At 38.7% G+C, this 21653-nt stretch overlaps 1 protein-coding gene across 23 annotated transcripts in view; it reads left to right on the forward strand.

The window, feature by feature from the left end:
* ATP8B4 (ATPase phospholipid transporting 8B4 (putative)) overlaps positions 1–21653 on the forward strand; it is a 381647-nt gene that overhangs the window by 53067 nt on the left and 306927 nt on the right. For 8 of the 23 annotated variants that reach the window (XR_004274964.1, XR_004274962.1, XR_004274963.1 and 5 more), the window contains exons 1-3: positions 6319–7463; positions 10082–10180; positions 17117–17178. Coding sequence is in view for 16 of the 23 variants with exons in the window: in XM_032297802.1 (XP_032153693.1) it covers positions 7302–7463; positions 10082–10180; positions 17117–17178 (323 nt within the window). In the remaining 7 variants the exon portion in view is untranslated. Of the gene's footprint in view, positions 1–45; positions 556–6317; positions 7464–10081; positions 10181–17116; positions 17179–21653 lie in introns of those variants that run through there. The other 15 variants (XR_004274965.1, XM_032297793.1, XM_032297801.1 and 12 more) reach the window with 4 other exon arrangements.

Genomic DNA, 21653 nt, shown 5'->3' on the forward strand with positions numbered 1-21653 from the left:
TTGGCAGCCTCCCCACTCATGGCCCCAAGATGCTGTTAGTAATCTCTAGGGTTACTTGTTTGCAGATTGGAATGCAATAGAAAAGAGAAAGCCTACATTATCGGAAAATTTCAGAATTGATACAGTTCTTGTGCCAGTATCTGAATTCAATAATGTAGTTAGGAGGGTGGGCAATGTACTTGGCTTAAGCTAATCTGACCCTGGAATTATGGATGGGAGATGAATCTATCCCGTTCACGAGACTAAGGAATTTGGCACATTGTTAGCTGATGGGGAGAGGAATAGTTGAATGAGTGTTACATATGCCATTAACAGGACTGAATTTAAAGTGCTGAGGTTGATTTTTGATATATTTGGTAGTTTATGTGTCTCATACTCTGAAAATAATAGATTAGCTTTCATTATTGGTTGCAGTAGCCATTAGTGATATCCATTAATGTTTCTAGCTTTCTGTCTTTTGGACACATGATGGCTCTTCCAGCCAATATGTTGTGAGAAATTGGGTTGAAGCATTACATATAAGGGTGAGACTCTTCAGAGCTTCTTTTTTCTCTGGTAATATACCTCAAAGCATTGGAGGTGGTGGATGGTCCATTATGAGTATGTGATGAGCAGACTCATGCTGGGCTAATAGCATGAGCAAGAAATAAACTCTTGTTGGGTTAAGCCATGAAGGTTTTGGAGTTATTACTGTGGCATAGCAAGTTATCCTTACTAGTACATTGCATTTATTGACAGTTGAATTATTTGGGGGTCTCTCACAAAAATCCTACATTTGTATAATTCTTTCAATTCAGCAAAAATGCTTTTACATCTATGCTCTCATTTCCATGATAGTCCTATAAATATATGAGAAATGTTATTATTTCCATTTTGTTGGTAGAAAAATTAAGGCAGTCTCCCAAAATGCTGTTTGCTAATTTAGCAGAGTTTGCTATTTTCTATTTGCTTTGTTTACTTAAGCAGTAGACTTACATTGTATGCATAATGAGGAACTCTAGAAAAAAGCAATACTCCCCACTTTATTCATGTTTTATTTGGTAGCCCATCTCTGAAAAATTGTCATTTTAACTTCATTTTCTTTACTTTATTCCTCACCTTCACCACCTTCCCCCCATCACCAAGTAGTAAATGCTGGAAATACAAAGGACTTTGGCCACTGTGCTTCTGTTGAGAGCTAATGTAAGGAGTGGTTATGTGTACTATTTGTCTGCATTGAGCTTTGTTAGGGGCCAAGAGAATCATTCTTGAGGGGAACTGAAAGAGAATCAAAGGAAGCCGTAAGCATACATCAGGCAATAGAACCAGGGCTGTGCCTGAAGGGCTTGACTAGAGAGAAAAAAGTAAACATACTGAATTTCTTTTGATAAGAAAGTGGCAGCAGGCTTGAAATGCAGACTGGAGGAGAGAGCAAGGGCAGATTACTCTGAAAGCAGAAGAGATACCTGCTTTGCAAGGAATTGGGCAGCACAGTGGTGAAGAGGGTGGGTTCCGGAGTCTATACTGGATCCAAATCCTGGTTCTACCACCACTTACAAACTGTGTCACCTTGTGTAAGTTACTTTATCTCTCTGAATCTTGGATTTCCTTTCTACAGAATGGAAATAATAGTACCTATTTCTTAAGGATGTTGTGAAGATTAAGATGAGCTATAAAATGTAAAACTCTTAGAACAGTACACACAGTAAACGCTTGATTAAAATGTCAGTTATTATCACTATTCATGATCATTCCTTTTGCCACCATCCTGATCTAAGCTGTCCATCATCTCTCACCTGGATTAATTCAAAGACCTCCTCATTGCTCTTTCCTTATCTATTCTCGTGTCACTTCCCAATTTGTTCTCCACATAGCTAGGGTAATCTTTTAAAATAAAAATCTCACCAAGTTATTTATTTGCTTAAGATGTTTCAGTAATTCCCCCTTCACTTATGATTTTAGTCTTTATTAGTCTTTATAATAGTCCCTTTTAGTCTTTATAAGAAGGACTAAAATCCTTAGTATGTATTCTGAGGAACTACTCTATCCAGCCTGTTTGTGCTGACCTCTGTAGTCCAGCCTCATAGGCCCTCTTCTAGATCCCCAAGTGTGCCACTTTTTGCCCACCTCAGGGCCTTTGCATTAAAATATTTTAGAGAAACAATGCTTTATCCTCAAAACACCTGATGTTGCCTTCCAGGTGGAGATTTCTCTACTGGTGTGACACTTCTCTCCCGACACCATTACTCTGCCACATGTAAAATGAAGTAATTTACCTGATGGATCAATCTTGGAGGAATAATGGGCCTCAGCTCATCTTTGCCCTTCTCCTTCTTGGAAGCATATTTTCTGCAGGGGACAGGTGGTTACTCACGGTCATTTACGGGAGGCTTTTTCCCACTATGTGGGATCCTGCCCTTGTTTGGCATCACCTGTGACTGTAAGCCCAAGCCTACTTCATCATGGAATCCATTAACCATTCCTCCTCACTAACAAGCTAATGTCATGGCCTCTAGTTTGGCTTTTATCAGCACCAAAGAGGCTCCATGGATTCTCCTCCTCTTCTTCTGAGGGTTGGGATGTTTCTAGTCATCCATGGTGGGAAAGTACTTCTGGAAGGATAGTGGTGAAGATCTTCTCTGCCTTATGGAATGAATTGTACTGAGATTGGACTGTAAGCCCATAGCCTATGAAATGACTAAATATTAATGTGCTTGATTTAAGGTCTAACCCATACAGTACTCACATGCTAGAACAGGGCAGTGGAGATGGAAGGGTGTTTTGCTTTTGGTTGAGAAACAAAGAAAAACGACTAGACCAGCTATTCTCCAGGAGGGGGAGCCCTTGTTCTTTGTTCCCATTCAAAACTGGGAGGGTTTGCATCATCTGTGACTCAGTTTAACAGAAGGAGTAGAACAAACACAGTCATTGCTATACGTCAAGCAAAGCAAATAGGAGAAAATTGTCATAGTTTCTGTTTGGCATTATTACTTTATATCCCGCAGAATTGGCTCTTTACCTATGTGGAACTCAGTTTTGTAGGAGAGTTTCTTTATAATTCCTGCTGTGGTTTTGATGGTTATAGACATTGTATATATCCTTTTGGCAAGATGCTAGGCTAACCTCTATTTTAGTTTTAAGTTCGAAGGAAAATATAAAACAGAATGAGGAATACGAGCTCCTTTAGTTAACTGTATTTTCTCCTTAGCTTTAATCTTCTGCATTCTTTTCTCCAAGTCCTTTCTTAGGAAAACATGTGGTTGACAGTACCCACACCCTATTTTGCAGTGTGTTAACTTCTTGAGTAGTTAACATACTGCAATACTGTCATTATCAGCCTTCAGAACAGTTTTCAGTATATTGCGCATCAGGCCAACTAAGCTGGAAATTCTCCTCTTGACATCTCTTCTTACTTTCCCACAACTTGTAGCGCGAAACTGGACACCTTGATTCCTGACAAATGTTTTATCAGTCTGTTTTTGTGCTGCTAATAAGGACATACCTGAGACTCAGTAATTTATAAAGAAAATAGGTTTAATTGATTCATACTTCAGCCTGACCAGGGAGGCCTAAGGAAGCTTGATGATGGGATGGAAGAGGAAGCAAACATGTCTTTCTTCACATGGAGGCAGCAAGGAGAAGTGCTGAGCAAAAGGGGGAAAAACCTGTTATAAAACCATCAGATCTCATGAGAACTCACTCACTATCACGAGAATAGCAGCATCAGGGTAATGACCCTAATGATTCAGTTAGCTCCCATCAGGTCCCTCCTATGACATGTGTGGATTATAGGAACTACAATTCAAGAAGAGATTTGGTAGGGACACGGCCAAACCATATCAAATGTTAAAAATGGTCATTTAACAAATGACTGGATTTTAAAAAAACAATTAGGAGTGATGACTAGGAGCCAGCGTAGGTTCACCTAAAATAAGTTACCCCAAACTAACCTCATTTAAAAAGTATTATTCTGGGCATGTTGATTCTGAATTTCAGTAATATCTGTCACCCCAAATTTCTCATGTTGTTTTTGTGAATAAGAGAATTAAGCCTCAGAGAATATAGTTAGATGGCTTTACAAATGGTTAAAGAAAACATATTTAATATGTTTTATATAATACCTGAAGAAAGTATTAATCTGTAGAGTGATCTCTAGTAGTTTGTCATAGCTTTATGATTTTAATTAAAAAATTGTTTTTGTGAATTTAGCCCTGTAATTTTTTTTTTTTTTTTTACATATTTTTGTCTATTGCTTTGGAAGAATATATAAAAGGCATGTGTTTGAAATTTTCTCATGACACAAAGCTGGGAGGAATATTTAATGCTTTAGATAGTACATTTGAGATTAATTTTTTTTCATTAGGCTGGTGTAATAGGAACTATGAAAGATCAATGTTTTAAAAACCAACTGTAAATGTATAGGAAGGGAAACCTGATTTAATAGTGATTTATGTAGAAATGATCTAGGAATTTTTGTTGATCGGAACCTACTATGAAAACATAGTGAGACACATTTGCCAAAATAGCAATGAAATCTCTGGACATGTCAATACAATATAGAACACAAACATCAAAGTCCTTAGTATACATACACTTGCTCAGCCAGATTTGCTGTTGTGTTTGATTTTGAGCATCATGTTTTAAGAGAGATGCAGAGAGGTTGGGATGGATCCGGTAGAGCCTGACCAGGAAGAAATGTGCATAAAATAAGTCATGGAGAATGGTTGAGAGGTTTGGGAATGTCTGAGTCAGAATAAGTATTTTGAGGGAGTCCTACGAGTGGTTCTCAAATATTTGAAGGTTGTCAACATAGAAAGGCCTTAGGCTTGGCCTGGGTAACCCCAGGGATGGAATTTGGTATGTGGCAAGAAGATACTTCTTAAAAGAAGACATCCATGTGTCCAAAAAATAAATGAAAAAATGCTCAACATCACTAATTATTAAAGAAGTGCAAATTAAAACCACAATGAGATACCATCTCACACCAGTCAGAATGGCCATTATTAAAACAGATGTTGGTGACGTTGCAGAGAAAAAGGAATGCTTATACACTGTTGGTAGGGTTGTAAATAAGTTCAGCCATTGTGGAAAACAGTGTGGCATTTCCTCAAAGAACCTAAAACAGAACTACTATTTGACCCAGCAATCCCTTTCTGGGTATACACCCAATGGAAAATAAATTGCATAAATGTGCATAAAGACACGTGCACTTGTATGTTCATTACAGCACTATTCACGATAGCAAAGGCATGGAGTCAACCTAGATGCCCGTCAGTGGTGGACTGGATAAAGAAAATGTGGTACATATACACCATGGAATACTACACAGGCATAAAAAAGAATGAAACATGTTCTTTGCAGCAGCATGGGTGAAGCTGGAGGTCATTATCTGAAGTGAATTAACACAGGATTACAAAACCAAAGACTGCGACTTCTCATAAGTGGGGGCTAAACAACGGGTACTCATGGACATAAAGATGGCAGCAATAGACACTGGGGACTTCTAGAGTAAGCAGAGTGGAAGAGTGGGGGCGAGGGTTAAAACACTACCTATCAGGTACTATGCTTGTTACCAGAGAGAGCCGATGTCCCAGTTCTTCTCTAACTTGGAAGAAAGATTTCAACCAAAAGACAGTACAAAGATAGCAAAAAATTTTATTGAAAAAAATATAGTGTAAAGAGCTTATTGTAGGAAAAATAGGTGTACCCCAAAGGAGGAGTGGGATGATCCTGTGGGAAAACAGTTCCAAAGGTTCTGCACAGGGAGCTTTATCATGTTGGACTTTTCTGCAAATTACTGCCCCTGTCTCAAGTCTCCATCTTTCTGCTTTGTCTAGTTTTTCCCGCTCCTGCCTTAACTCTTCGTCTAGGCTTGTGGGACCCTCCTTTACTGTGGGTTAATGTGCATGTGTGGGCTGGTGATCAATACAAATTCTGTCTGATGGTGTCCCTGCTCATTGCTGCCACCCCAGGAAGGTTGTCCAGAGGCCAAATCTATACCTATTGGGCCTGCATATATCTCTTTGGAATTTCCTTGCCTGTCCTAATCTGTACTTGTGGTGCCAGGTTTCTCTTGGGAATGTCCCCTTTGGCCAGTGGTCTTTTTCCTTTTTTTTTTTTTTTTTTTTTTTTTTAGGAGTCTCGCTCTTCGCCCTGGCTGGAGTGCAGTGGTGCAATCCCGGCTCACTGGGACCACCTCCTGAGTTCAAACGATTCTCCTGCCTCAGCCTCCCAAGTAGCTAGGATTATAGGCATGCACCACCACACCTGGCTAATTTTTGTATTTTTAGTAGAGAGGGGGTTTCACCATGTTGGCGAGGCTGGTCTCAAACTCCTGACCTCAGGTGATCCACCTGCCTCGGTCTCCCAAAATGCTGGAATTATAGGCATGGGCCACCACACCTGGCCCCTTTTGTCCTTCTTATTAGCATGTAGCTAACAACATTCTGACATTTTAACTGTAGAGTGCGTGATTATTGGGGTGTCTTAAGAGGTGTTCCGGGATATTTCTTTCTGTGTAGCTACCTCCTCTTTCCTATCCACATATGACTAAGTACCCGCCTACACAAGTGTTAGAGATAGCTTTAATATGGAAATTTTGAGTGGTCCCTCAGGTGTGAGCTTCCCAGAGGTTTCCTTTCCCAGGAGCTCCCCCGCCTGTTCATGTCTAGCTCTTCACTCACTCTAATATGCTCTTTACCCAGTAACAGGATCCTTCATACACAAACCTCAGTGACATGTAGTTCTCTCACGTGACAATCCTGCACATATGCCCCTGAATCTAAAATAAAAGTAGAAAGAAATAGTTATTAAAATTTAAAAAAAGTTATAGGGAGGCAGATTTGGGTTTCTCATAATAAGGGCCATTCTAGCAGTTCCCATTCTGAAATGGGGACAGGCTGCCTTGTGAGGCTATCAGTTTCCCATCACAGGAGACTTTCCAAGACAGACCTAGGAGCCCCTTGACAGAGTTATCTAAATGAGTCATGCTTTGGGAAGGTGGACCAGATGATTTCTGAAGTTCCCTCCTGCCTTGTGGGCCCCAACATGAACTCAGTACCTACTGTATACTGTAGGTACTCAAGCAATGACTGCCAAATAGTTGGATGCCCGAGTCAAAAAATCTCAGGGGTGAACTTTTGATAAATTTTTTAGCCACAGGTGATTTTATGACATGGACCTGTAGTTTCATCTATTATCAGGAGCATGTCATCTTGGGAAAAATGAAGGCCTTGAGCCACACAGAGTTGAAATTTCCTAGATAACCAGCTTATCTTTCCTACTTTGGCTCAGGCTTTTTGGTTTTAGAGCTGTTTCTGATAATGAGCAATGCCTTGCCCCAAACTAACACGATGCTATTTCTTTTTCAGGATAATCGTATCCATACATCGAAATACAATATTCTCACCTTCTTGCCAATTAATTTATTTGAACAGTTCCAAAGAGTGGCAAATGCTTATTTTCTTTGCCTTCTGATTTTACAGGTAATATTTAGGTTGTATTTCTTTATTATCTGTTTGTTGAAAGTATTCATATAATTTTTAAAAGTAGTTTACTTAATTTACTTAGCTAAATGTTCCTGATTAGGTAAAATCATCCTTTATCAGATTTTTAGTCTTGTTGTTACTGTTTCTCTTCACAAATGTGGGAGAGGTAGGAATGGGTAAAAAGTAGTACATTTATCATTTTAAACACTGAGGTCATTTTAAAACACAGCCTTGCACTTTATTTGAACCAAACCAGAGCCTAATAATTACTGCTCATAGCTTCCCTCCTTTCTTTATCTCCCTCTCACATCTACAGTGTAGGGATTGCCAGAGCTGAGGCAAAGAGTCTTTGCTGACTAAGACTGAGTAGGTTGCAGAGCTTAATTTGGCAAATTGCATTTTCATTTATAAACAGTGACACATTTTTAACATATATAAAGTAAGTGATGATGCTATGTGTTATTTCACTGTAGGATGACTACTTTTACAGTTTTGAATGGTTAATTGGTAATTAATAACCTTTGCTTTTTCTCCCATCTGACTAAAATCTGGCCTTAAATGAAATTTTAGCTTTTATGGATACTTTGGGAAGGAAAAAGATATAAATCATACATACTGTACACATACATACTGTATACATACATAAATAGTTCATGTCAGCCAGTTATTTACCTAGTGTTTATGTTAGAGTACTTTAACCAGATCAAACTGGTAGGTCGAGAATGTGCTAAGATGTAAGAAGGTGGATTAGATTAATAGATTTGGGTACTGTTTTTTCTTTAATTGAATATCTATTTGTATTAAGAATCTTTATGTTTTAAGTGGCAGAAATCTAAATTAGTTTAAGCAAAAGACATTCATGTGTATCTCAAGTATTACTGGATCCATGAGCAATAACAATTTCATCAGGATGTGGCTTCTCTTTCTCTGTTTTGTTTGTTTGTTTTTTTAAAAACACATTGGCCTCTCTGGTAGGCCCTCTTTACTTGGTGGCACTGACAACATCATAGTTCCAACTCAGCTGAGGGTGGGGGGGGATGTGAAATATGAATGAATGAATTACTTTTTCTGTTTCTCTAGCAAAAGTCTTGGGATTAGTTCTGACTGGAGTTATATCTTCATTCCTAAACCTGTCACTGTGGCTGAAGAGTTTGATCCAGTAATTGGCTTAACCAAGATCATATGCCAAACCCTGGATCCAGGATGGACTAAGTTTCCTCAAATGATGTGACCTGAAAGTCAGGAGATATGATAGTTCCATAAGAAATAGGAGGATATTTGAGAAGAACTGGGTATTGATCAGGAAAACAAAAATAATGAATAAATACCTCACTATTTATTGAAGAAAGCTTAGAATCCAAGATTTCTGCCCACATCTCTCCCCATAAAATTGCTTTTGGTTTCTTCAAGTAACACTTCACATCATTCCAGAATTTTGAATTCATTTTTCTAATGGGTTTCTTATTTGTGGCCAAAGGCTCTTGTTCATAGAATTTTATATTTAGAAGGGAACTTGGGGATAGTTCAGTCTAACCTCCTTTCTTTATTGATGAAGAAATTAGATCCAGAGAGGTTAGGTGGTAAAGCTTTCACCATGAGTTGATGATGAGCTAGGACTAGAATCTAGCTTTTTCTGACACCAAAGTCATTATTTTTATTGCCACATCAGAGGGTTTTGAATTTTTTAATAAAAATCTTATGTGAAAGCTGCTATATGAAATCGATTTAGAGTTGTTTTGATGGGGCCTGATCTTTAGCTACTGACCATCTCTACTCCATCCTTTCCTGCTTGATGGCTGTGAAGCACCTCCAAAATGAATCCCGTTTAAAAACCACCTAAGACATTTATGTCCACTGTCACCATGGCTCTCTTATGTGGGTGGCTTTGGAGGTATAGGCACAATGGAATAGGCCTTGAAGTCTAAGAGACCCAGTTTCAAATTTTAGCAGAGTGTGATCCTGGCTCAGTTACATGACCTCTTAGATACTTCATTTATAAAATGGGGACATGATACCCAGGTCTGCAAAATTTCCTGACTCCTGGACACCATTCATAATGTAGTATTCTGTGTTGTGTACTGGGGGTACAGTACTATTTACATGGAATACAAACCTTCTGGGATCATACAAAAACAATGCTAGTAAGAATCTAACTCAATGAACTTTTCTGAGGATTAAATGATGTAATAAATGGAAAGTACCTGGCACAGTGTCTGGTGCTAGGCAGATGTTCAAATAATCTCTCTTTGGGAATTGGTAAAAAGAGGAGTTGATAAAATTGTTAAAAGTTGAGATGAAAAGCTGAGAAAGATGGTTGACATTTAACGTATTGGAGAAGGTGATCATCTGTAAAAGATTTCAAGAAGCTTCTCCCCTTGCTATAAAAACTTCAATTTTTGGTTTGGTAGTTTGAAAATGAGTTCAATAATACTTCTACTCTATGTGTCATAACCAAATACAAACACTTAAATTGTTGAAAGTCATTCTTCATTTGTACAAATAAGTCAATATAATCCCATTAATTTCTGCTAAGTTTTATAAAATTAAATGACAAAATTTGGAAGGTATATTTTTTAACTTTAAAAGTCCTAAACTATTTGGAATGTTTGTTTCAGCTAATTCCAGAAATCTCTTCCTTGACCTGGTTTACCACCATTGTGCCTTTGGTCCTGGTGATAACTATGACAGCTGTCAAAGATGCCACAGATGACTTTGTGAGTATTTGCTGTTGAGCATTCTTGAGGTCTCAATTTCAGTTGTGGCTTTTCAGAAATAGAAAATGGAGACATATTTGAAATTTTGAATGAAGTTATTTTGGTCAATGTCATATAAAACTCTACAGCTATTTGTTTGATGATTAATACAGGTGCCATAGAACCAGAGCCTATTTAAAAGCAAGAAGGCTTTAATAATTAGATTCACTTTCTCCTTTTATAGATGCGAAAACTAAAGCCCAGAAAGAGCTAGTGATTTACTAATGAAAATACAACCAATTTGTGGAAGAGCAGAATTAGAACTCAACCTGCATTCACTCAGTGGAGTGTTACTTGTTCTTTATTGTATGTCTTTAAGTTTGAGAATTGGTAAACATTAGGTATTCTCACACATTCTTGTCATTATATTAGGAGTTACAAAGTCAAATATATTTGACCCTTGAATGATGTGGGGGTTAGGGGAACCAACTCCCTGTACAGTCAAAAATTCATGTGTAAGTTTTGTCTCCCTCAAAACTTTACTAACAGTCTACTGTTGCCAATTCAGTATGATATTGCCTGTGGGTTTGTTGTAAATAGCTTTTATTATTTTGAGATACGTTCTGTCGATACCTAGTTTATTGAGAGTTTTTAGAATAAAGGACTGTTGAATTTTGTCAAAGGCCTTCTCTGCATCAATTGAGATAATCATGTGGTTTTTGTCTTTGGTTCTGTTTATGTGGTGGATTATGTTTATAGACTTGCATATGTTGAACCAGCCTTGCATCCCAGGATGAATCCTACTTGATATTGGTGGATTCACTTTTTGATGTACTGTTGCAGTCAGTTTGCCAGTATTTTATTGAAGATTTTTGCATCTGTGTTCATCATGGATATTGGCCTGAAGTTTTCTTTTCTTGTTGAGTCTCTGCCAGGTTTTGGTATCAGGACGCTGTTGGTCTCATAAAATAATTTGGGAAGGATTCCCTCTTTTTGGTTTGTTTGGAATAGTTTCAGAAGGAGTGATACCAGCTCCTCTTTGCAGGTCTGGTAGAATTCAGCTATGAACCCATGTGGACATGGGTTTTTTTTGGTTGGTAAGCTATTAATTGCTGTCTCAACTTCAGCCCTTGTTATTGGCCTATTGAGGGTTTCAACTTCTTCCTGTTTTAGGCTTGGGAGGGTGCAAGTGTCCAGGAATTTATCCATTTCTTCCAGGTTTACTGGTTTATGTGCACAGAGTTGTTTGTAGTAATCTCTGATGGTGGTTTGTATTTCTGTGGACTCTGTGGTGATATCCCCTTTATCATTTTTTATTGCATCTATTTGCTTCTTCTCTCTTTTCATTAATCTGGCTAATGGTCTATTTTGTTGATATTTTCAAAAAAAAACAGCTCCTGGATTTATTAATTTTCTGAAGGGTTTTTTGTGTCTCTGTCTCCTTCAGTTCTGCTCTGATTTTAGTTATTTCTTATTTTCTGCTAGCTTTTGAGTTTTTTTTATCATGCTCCTCTAGCTCTTTCAATTTTAGGTGATTGATGTCACGTAAATTTCAAAGGATGTTGATGATAGGATGTTGATTTTAGAGGTTTCCTTGCTTCTCATGTGGGCATTTATTGCAATAAATTTTCCTCTAGACACTGCTTTAAATGTGTCCCAGAGATTCTGGTACGTTGTGTCTTCATTCTCATTGGTTTTGAAGAACAAATTTATTTCTGCCTTCATTTCATTGTTTATCCAGTCTACATTCAAGATCCAGTTGTTCAGTTTCCATGAAGTTGTGTGGTTCTGAGTTAGTTTCTTAATCCTGATTTCTAATTTGATTGCACTGTGGTCTGAGAGACTGTTTGTTATGATTTCCATTCTTTTACATTTGCTGAGAAGTGATTTACTTCCAATTATGTGCTCAGTTTTAAAGTAGGTGTGATGTGGTGCTGTGAAGAACGTATATTCTGTGGATTTGGGGTAGAGAGTTCTCTAAATGTCTATTAGGTTTGCTTGGTCTAGATCTGAGTTCAAGTCCTAGATATCCTTGTTCATTTTCTGTCTTGTTGGTCTGTCTAAATATTGACAGTGGAGTATTAAAGTCTCCCATATTATTGTGTGGGAGTCTAAGTCTCTTTGTAGGTCATTAAGAACTTGTTTATGTATCTGAGTGCTCCTGTATTGGGTGTGTATATATTTAGGATCATTAGCTATTCTGGTTGCATTGCTCCTTTTACCATTATGTGATGCCCTTCTTTGTCTCTTTTGATCTTTTTTGGTTTAAAGTCTATTTTATCAGAGACTAGGACTGCAATTCCTTCTTTTTTTTGCTCTCCACTTGCTTGGTAAATCTTCTTTCATCCCTTTATTTTGAGCCTATGTGTATCCTTGCACGTGAGATGGGTTTCCTGGGTAGAGCACTCTGATGGCTTTTGACTTTTTATCCAATTTGCCAGTCTGTGTCTTTTGATTGGTGCATTTAGCCCATTTACATTTAAGATTTATATTGTTATGTGTGAATTTTATCTTGTCATTTTGATGCTAGCTGGTTGTTTTGCCCATTAGTTCACTCAGTTTCTTCATTGTGTTGCTGCTTTTTACCATTTGGTACGTTTTTGGAGTGGCTGGTACTGGTTGTTCCTTTCTATGTTTAGTGCTTCTTTCAGGAGCTCTTGTAGGGCAGGCCTGGTGGTGATGAAATCTCTGAGCAATTGCTAGTTTGTAAAGGATTTTCTTCCTCCTTTGCTTATGAAGCTTAGTTTGGCTGGATATGAAATTCTAGGTTGAAATTTCTTTTCTTTAAGGATGTTGAATATTGGCCCCTACTTTCTTCTGGCTTGTAGGGTTTATTCTGGGAGATCCACTGTGAGTCTGATGGGCTTCCCTTTGTGGGTAACCTGATTTTCTCTCTGGCTGTCCTTAGCATTTTTACCTTCATTTCAACCCTGGTGAATCTGGCAATGTGCCTTGGGTTACTCTTCTTGTGGCATTTTTCTGTATTTGTGGTATTTTTGGTATTTCCTGGACTTGAATATTGGCCTGCCTTGCTAGGTTGGGGAAGTTCTCCTGGATAATTTCCTGAAGAATGTTTTCCAGCTTTGATTCATTCTCTCTGTCACATTCAGGTACACAAACCAAACATAGATTAGGTCTTTTCACATAATCCCATATTTCTTGTAGGCTTTATTCATTTCTTTTCACTCTTTTTTCTCTAATCTTGCCATCTTGTTTTATTTCATTGAGTTGATCTTCAATCTCTGATATCCTTTCTTCTGCTTGGTTGATACTGCTATTGAAACTTGTGTATGCTTTGTGACATTCTTGTGTTGTGTTTTTCAGCTTCATCATTTCATTTGTATTCTTCTCTAAGTTGTTTATTCTCCTTAGTGTTTTGTTAAACCTTTTTTCAAGGTGCTTAGTTTCTTTGCATTGGGCTACAACATGTTCTTTTAGCTCAGATAAGTTTGTTATTATCCACTTTCTGAAGCCTGTTTCTGTGAATTCATCAGACTCATTCTCCATCCAGCCTTATTCCCTTGCTGGTGAGGAGTTGTGATCCCTTGGAGGAGGAAAGGTGTTTTGGTTTTGGGTGTTTTCATCCTTTTTGTGCTGGTTTCTTCCCGTCTTTGTGGATTTATCTACCTGTGGTCTTTGTAGTTGGTGACTTTGGGATGGGGTCTCTGAGTAGGCATCTTTTTTGTTATGATGAAGTTATTTATTTCTCTTTTTTTAGTTTTCCTTCTAATAGGCCCCTCTGTTGTAGGACTGCTGGAGGTCCACTCCAGACCCTGCTTGCTTGGGGATCACCTGCCGCGGCTGCAGAACAGCAAGGGTTGCTGCCAGTTTCTTCTTCTGTTATCTTCGTCTCAGAAGGGTACCTGCCAGGTGTCAGCCTGAGCTCTCCTTTATGAGGTGTCTCTTTGGATATACCGGGTTCGGAGAGCTGCTTGAGGAGACAGTCTGTCCCTTATAGGAGCTTGAGTGCTGAGCTGTGAGCTCCATTGTTCTGTTCATAGCTGCTGGACAGGTACGTTTAAGAGTGCTGCAGCGAAACTCTTTTTTCCCAGGTGCTCTGTCCTGGGAAGGTGGGGCTTTATTTTTAAGTTCCCAACATGCTGCTGCCTTTTTTCAGAAATGCCCTGCCCAATGAGGAGGTAGCCTAGTCACAGTCTGCCAGCAGAGGCATTGCTGAGCTGCTGTGGGTTCTGCTTAGCTGCTGTGTGAATTTCCTTGCAGTTTTGTTTATAGAGGTATAGTTAGAACTGCCTCAGTAATGGCGGTCTGCCTCAGTAATGGCGGACTGTCTGTGTAATGGCAGACTGCCCCTGTAATGGTGGAACTGCCTTGGTAATGGCAGACACCCTTCCCCCCATAGAGCTGGACCATCTCGGGTCCAGCTGTGCCTGCTGTGAAACTCTCAATTCAGAACGTTTCAGATTGCTGGTCTTTGTGGGGTTGGGACCTGCTGAGCCAGATCATCTGGCTCCCTGTTTCAGCCCCCTTTTTTGAGTTGAATGGGCAACTCTGTCTCCCAGTTGTTCCAGACGCCAGTTGAAACAGCTGTCCAGATTTGTGTGAGTTTTTGTGCGGAGACCCGCTGCGCCAGCTGAAACAGCTGTGCTGGAGACTGGTGGCGCTTTTCAGCCTGGGAATCTCCTGGTCTGTGGGCAGTAAAAACTTGTTTGGAAATGCAGTGATCACTCACTCTCTGCATTGTTCTCAGTGGGAACTGCACTCTAGAGCTGTTCCTATGCGGCCATCTTGGATCATCTCTTGACTTAACTTCTTGAACCTTTCCTTTTCTGTATAACATGGCCAAGGACACCAGCAATATTGGGAAGATAGAATGAGATGATATGTATAAAGCATCAGGCTGAGAATCTAGCTCACAGGGAGTACACAATGGATGCTAGCCCTCTACTCCCTTTCTGTCCTGTGGAAGTTCCCCTCTACATCCTCATATTTATTTCTAGAGAAGAAGTTGTCCAGAAGTGTCAGTCTGGGCCTGAAACTACCATTTCTAATCCTTCCAGACTCCATCTATCCAATACCAAGTCCTCTTGGTAAAACCTGAGCAGAAGTAGAAGTGGTTGCATCTCCTAGAGAGTGAGCTGCTCAGCTTTTTGGGGATGAGCTGACTGGTTTTTTTCTGTGATGTTCAGGTACTCAATTTAGGGGATTTATGTGACTAAACCAAAAGTCTTTTGATTCCATTGCAGTTAATGCCTGAATGTGCTTTCATTTTTTGTGATGTTATGTGCCAGTCCATTAACTGGACATCTCCACCAGTCAGGGTCTTGGCAAAAAACAGAGGTCACCCTGAAATTAGGTGGATTGGAGAGTTTAATGATGAAGGGATTATTTACAAAGGGTGCAGGCAAGGAAAAGCAGCTATGGCAGCAACATGGGTGGCAGTACTACTAGGCCTGAAGAGGCAAAGGAAGGAAGCAGTGAACAGCCTTGGAGATGTAGTTGAGGCCTCTTTGCAGCAGGTGGGGCTATCTGTGGAAGTAGCCATTGCTAACCCAGCTAGAAGAAAGCCAGGGGATACATTTCCTTATTTCACTCTTCTCTGACCCTTGAATCTTCTGCCAGTACTATCTGTTGCCAAGATCTTACCAGAAGTCAAAAGGCAAGGACCACAGAGCCCAGCTTTTCATGGCACAGGGCAGAGTGGAGAGTAACGCCACGTAGATATGGTGGAGGAGAGAATATTCAGCAACCCCTCCAAATCATGCACTCAGATCAAATAATGCTTCTATTTTTATTGTTCTACTTGTAGGAAGAAGTTTGCATGTCAACGGGTGATGTGACTTAATTTACTCCTCTACCATTATTATAAACTATTTTTACAGTATGTTAAATAGTTGTAAAATGCTAACAAATGCTAAATATCTTTGTTTTCTTATTTTTACTGGTAATATCTATTAACTTACACCTGCCATTCTGAGCAATTGTATGTACTGGGTATAGCATAATAGAAAGATTGGGATGGGTTTGGGAAGGCTGTAGGAAAAGGGAAAGAGCTGGTTGAAGCATTTTATATATCATGATTTTGACACAACAGTTTGAATTTAAGAAAAAAAGCATTCTGATGATTAAAGTTTATGCAATAGAAGTTTCATATCTCTTCAACAGACTACTCCTGTTTATCTGTGCATGTAGGCTGATTTGCTGAAATAACTAATATAGCCTATTATTAATGGCATTACCATTTTCTCTACATTACCTTTGTTTCTATTTTAGCTTACTGCTACTATCTGATCTTGACATTGCACATAGAAAGACTTACCTGAATGACTGCTAATTTATGAACCTAGTAGAGAGCTCCCAATATTGAGATTCTTTCAAGCTATATGAGATGCTTACATTACTGGAGTATACAATAAGAAATACAACCATTTGGACATAAATCACAAATCTCCACCAAATGTGTTTCAGTATTGCTTTCTAATTTTTGTTTTAAATGCTCAGTACTTTATAAGATCACTGTTAACAATTAGAATTTCTGGAGAATAAAAATTCATGTTGTTACAAGTAACTTCTTGACTTCAAAGAAATCCGTAAAACAGAAAGAATGATGTTCTAATAAAGCATTGAGTACATATGGGAGAGAAATGGAAGCCCCCATTCCTTGTTAAAGACGTCAAGATTAATACATGGTTTTCTCTGCGACTATAAGGCACAAGAGAGAGCATACTGTCTGCTTAGAAGCAACTAAATATATGTGGAGATTGGAAGACCATGCGGCTAGCCTTGTTTCATTGGTGACATCCAGAGTGAAAAGTAGTGAGAAGGGTTTTGATTTAGATTTAGAACATGTAGAGCTAGGTTCACAGTATGCCCAAACAGTGTCATCTTAGACCAATGACAACATTGTTAAAATGTATGAACTCAAAGTATTGCCAGTGTGCTTATGGGCTGACAAAGTACCTTGTAATGTGTTTTCTCACAAATACTTTGATTTTTCAGTTTCGCCACAAGAGTGATAATCAAGTGAATAATCGGCAGTCTGAAGTGCTCATCGACAGCAAGTAAGAAATACATTCTTTGGGTTATTCTGAAAATTTCTAGGACCCTGAAGCGGGCCTTGACAATTGGTGGCTTTCCCTTTTAATTAGATATATGATAATTTCCCCCCTTTAATTTATTAAAAATTGAAGTTTAATTCTATTTTATCTTCATGGTTATCTTTTATGTTCAGCAAATGCTTGTGCTACCCACTCAACTTTGACATTCCTTTGCAGTGCCTTTTGTGGAACTCAGACACATCATTGTCACTTTCCATTTCTAGATCCAGTACTATTTAGAATTGGTGCATATGGGATTTTGTATGTGGTAGATGTTTCATGAGTGTGAATTATTTAATTTGGTAATTTCTGGGGAATATTGCTAGAGAGACTTCTCACACATTACTATGTTAAATGATAGTGATAAGAAATTTGCATTCACTTGATAGTGGAATTTAGAGGGGCTGTCTATCATAGTACAGATTTTTTATTGCTTTTATATTCATCCATCAATGAAGAAATATTATTTGTCGGAACAATATTAGAATCAGAAATGCTTTAAAAACGCATGCGTTTATAAACAAATGACAGCAAAGACACCTCCAGAAAACTTAGCAGAGGTAATTTTAAAACTTCTTTCCATCATTTCTTACTCTGTTTTTCTCTGTCCCCCCACCTTTCTTTGCTAATGATAATATGTGGCAAAGTAAATTTTAATGATGTACTTAAATCTGGCAGTCAGTCACATCAGGCAGTGATTTTCAATCATTTGAATACTGTGAAGAATGTGATTTCTAAAGAGAAAATCATAAAATGAATTAGCCACCTGTGAAGGAAAATGCTAAAGACATCTAGAAGGGCTAGGTAGCCTAGAGAATACAGGGTGATATTGAAGTAATCTGTATAACTAAAATGTTGCCTGATTTCTAATAACATAATGAATACCTACAGTTTTTCTTTTGGCTTGTTTTAGAAAATGGTGTAAAAAGGATAGTGAAGAAAAATGATCTTAATCTAAAACCATAGTTGTAGAGACAGAGCCTTGGAAAGTGTGATCCTGGTGTGACATGGATAAGGCCATAAAGGTTCCTGGACTCTCTTGGTTCAATTGCAGGTTAGCAGGTTTTGAATCGTTGCCACCACAATGTGATGTTAAAAGTATGCATTTTGCACTGACAGACTTAAGTATGAGTTTTTTCCTACTCTGAATAATTCTGTGGTCTTGGGCAAGTTTTTAATCTCTGTAAGCCCTGGATTTCTCTTCCATAAGGTGGGGTTATAATGGGGTCTCTCCCATGGATAGAATTACTGTGAAGGTTAAAGGAGTTCTGTAAAATGCTTGGCCCAGTGTCTTGTGTGTTGGTAGCATTCTCCACCTAGTCTTGTTACTTCTTTAAAAGGCTTTCTATAAGAGAGAGTGTGTGTGGCTTTGGGTAGTACTGTTGCATCGCTTTCTCAAGTCTGAAAGTTCTGACTGGGCGTTAGCTCCGATGTTAATACATTCCTTTTCCAAGGAACATCTAATTATCAGTCTCATTACTTTGGAGTCTTATCTCATATAAAGTGTGTTAAAACTAAATATACTTACATAGTGAATTTGAACTAATAACTCTGGCATATCTTTTAAGGTCTCTTAAATTACCAGTTAAATTTTGTGGTAATACCTGGATTGTAATAGATGTTGGGGTTTCTATTTGGAGGCCATTGGATTAATCCAGTAACTTAGATATTCAGGAATTTGATGACTATATGTCTCCCACACATGATGACTGTCATTACCGTTATCATTTGAAATAGTGCTTTACTTTCTTGTGGTTTTATTTAGCTTTTTGTTAATTCCTTGTGAGATAATATTTCTTTGTAACAGTATGGTGTGATGTTTTGAAAAGCATTGTTGCTGATCCTATAAAGTTGAAGGGAGAAGCATCTATTATTGAGAATGGAATATTCTTTAGGATTCAGTGAAAAATCAGACAAAAATCTCAATTTGAGAGATTACACACCACTGTCAGCTCCTCTAGGGTTGGGGTCCTCTCCCTTGATCATGTTTGTGTCTCTTGAGCCTACCACAGTATCTGTTGAATTTTCAAACTGAGCTGTAACAAGTGTCCTTGAAGAGAGGGCAACCTACAAGAGGAGCTTGTTCTGTTAAATTTTGTTAAATCCCATCATTAGCCAATTCCAGTGCATAGGATGATGGTTTCTGTAGGATGTACTCAGGCTATGGATACTGGCTTTTCGCTTTTTGGATTTTGAGATATTGGGGAAATCAAATGGGCCTAGATCTGAGCTAGCACAAGGAGTGTTGAGTTCTGTGGAGTTGGTGGTTATGGAGGATGTTGTTGGGGTTCTGCCCAGATTTTCCTGCCTTCCTGTGCTCATCCCCAAACACCCATGTGCATTCCTTCTAAGAACGTGCACCTGCCACTTTCTCTATAGCATAGCCCTTGGGATGTTGGACCCCATGACCAATTGGGGCAGGAGCACGAAACAGCAGCTCCCCTGCCTCAGGTTGGACAAACTCTGAGGTGTAATTTGCACTCCTCAGTGTCCCTTGAGCTCAGGCTGAGGACAGAACTTGCCTGCAATCACACTCTTAGCTTCTTCCCCTTTCCTGTGTTGCTTCTCATCTCCCTTCCCAGTTTCTCCTGGAAATACTTTCTTAATGAACCACTTGCATGTGAATACTCATCTCAGGATCTGCTTCCAGGGAAGCATGTATAAGATAGTAGTTCGTCCGTAATTAAGCCTATGGTAATATTAAGGGAAAATATTTAAAAAGTGTTTTGGCCCTATCCTTGGCATCTGTGGGCCACAATTCAGCAATAAGGTAAAATGGATGGAGGGGATCAGGGGCCCTGGAAGTCCAGGTGTTCCTGGGATGGGTGTCACATTGGGTTGGGCACTGCCAGGTTCTTGTGGCTTCACTTGTGTGTTCTTGGCAGAAGGTCTTGGACTTAGGGTCTTCATATTAGAGCAGGAGCTATTGGCACATCCTGGAAGGAGGCAGGGCATAGTCAGCTTTGGAGAGGAGGACCCCCAAGGGAAGAAAGTGGGATGAAAGTAGCAGTCAGGAAACCTGAGTCCACGTACATGATCACTGTGTGACTTGGGGCAATTGATTTTCCTTGCAGGCTTCAGGTACCCCTTCTGTTGTGCTCAGGAACCAGTAAGGTGGGTGGCTACATTTAGATTCAACATGTTTATTGAGCAAGTACTATGTGTGGGCTCCCACACTGAAGTCTCATAAAACCCTAAAATTTGGGTAATAGTGTCCCGATATTAAAGATGAGGAGATTAAGGCTCCGAAGGGATGACTATCCCTGGGTTTCATGGCAGGTAAGAGTCTACGTTAGAGTTCTTCTATCCATTCATGATGCAATGTGTCAAGTGTGGACTTTGTGTTCTGATCAAAGTCTTCTCTATTTATATTTGAAGGGCTTTGTATATAATCACATAAATAAAAACATTATATAATGTATAGTTTACTTATATGTTAATATGCATATGTAATTATGCATATACATCCACACTTTCAGTGCCTGGGATATTACTAATTAACATTCTTAGCACCAAGTGAACTATAATGCAAACCTCAGACCACGATGTAATTATGGAAGTGAAACCTTTCCCTTCTAACCTTCCTTTTCAATTTCACTTTTTTTTTTTTTAACATTCATTCTTCCACTATCCAAAAGTACTTATTGTTACTATTTTCTTATATGTCCTCTCTGTCTTTTTTTCTATGCCAAGATTTCTTTAATTATGTATCTTTATTTTTATCCTTCTCCTTTTACTTTAGATCGTATCATTATGATTTCTTAGTTCTTTATACATAGAATTTTTAGGGGCTTCCTAACATTCTATCTAGTCCATATCTCCCAATTGACATACCATATCTCCATTGCGTTTAATCTGTTTTCAATTTGAAAATATAATTTCTTGATCTTTCTTGATCTAGAACTGGAAATACCATTTGACCCAGCAATTCCATTACTGGGTATATACCCAAAGGATTATAAATCATTCTGCCCTAAAGACACATATACATATATGTTTATTGCAGCACTATTTATAGTAGTAAAAATTTGAAACCAACCCAAATGCTCATCAATAATAAACTGGATAAAGAAAAGTTGACACATGTACACCATGGAATACTATGCAGCCATAAAAAAGAATGAGTTCATGTCTTTTGCAGGGACATGGATAAAGTTGGAAGCCATAATTCTCAGCAAGCTAACACAGGAACAGCAAACCAAATGCCACATGTTCTCATTCATAAGTGGGAGTTGAGCAATGAGAACACATGGACACAGGGAAGGGAACATCACACACTGGGGTCCATCATGGGATGAGGGGCAAGGAGAGCATTAGCACAAATACTTAATGCCTGCAGGACTTAAAACCTAGATGATGGGTTGATAGGTACAGTAAACCACCATGGCACATGTATACCTATGTAACAAACCTGCACGTTCTGCACATGTATCCCAGAA

The sequence above is a fragment of the Sapajus apella genome, unplaced genomic scaffold (genome assembly GCF_009761245.1).
Source record: "Sapajus apella isolate SASKATOON/1434 unplaced genomic scaffold, GSC_monkey_1.0 scaffold37, whole genome shotgun sequence".
NCBI lineage: Eukaryota > Metazoa > Chordata > Mammalia > Primates > Cebidae > Sapajus > Sapajus apella.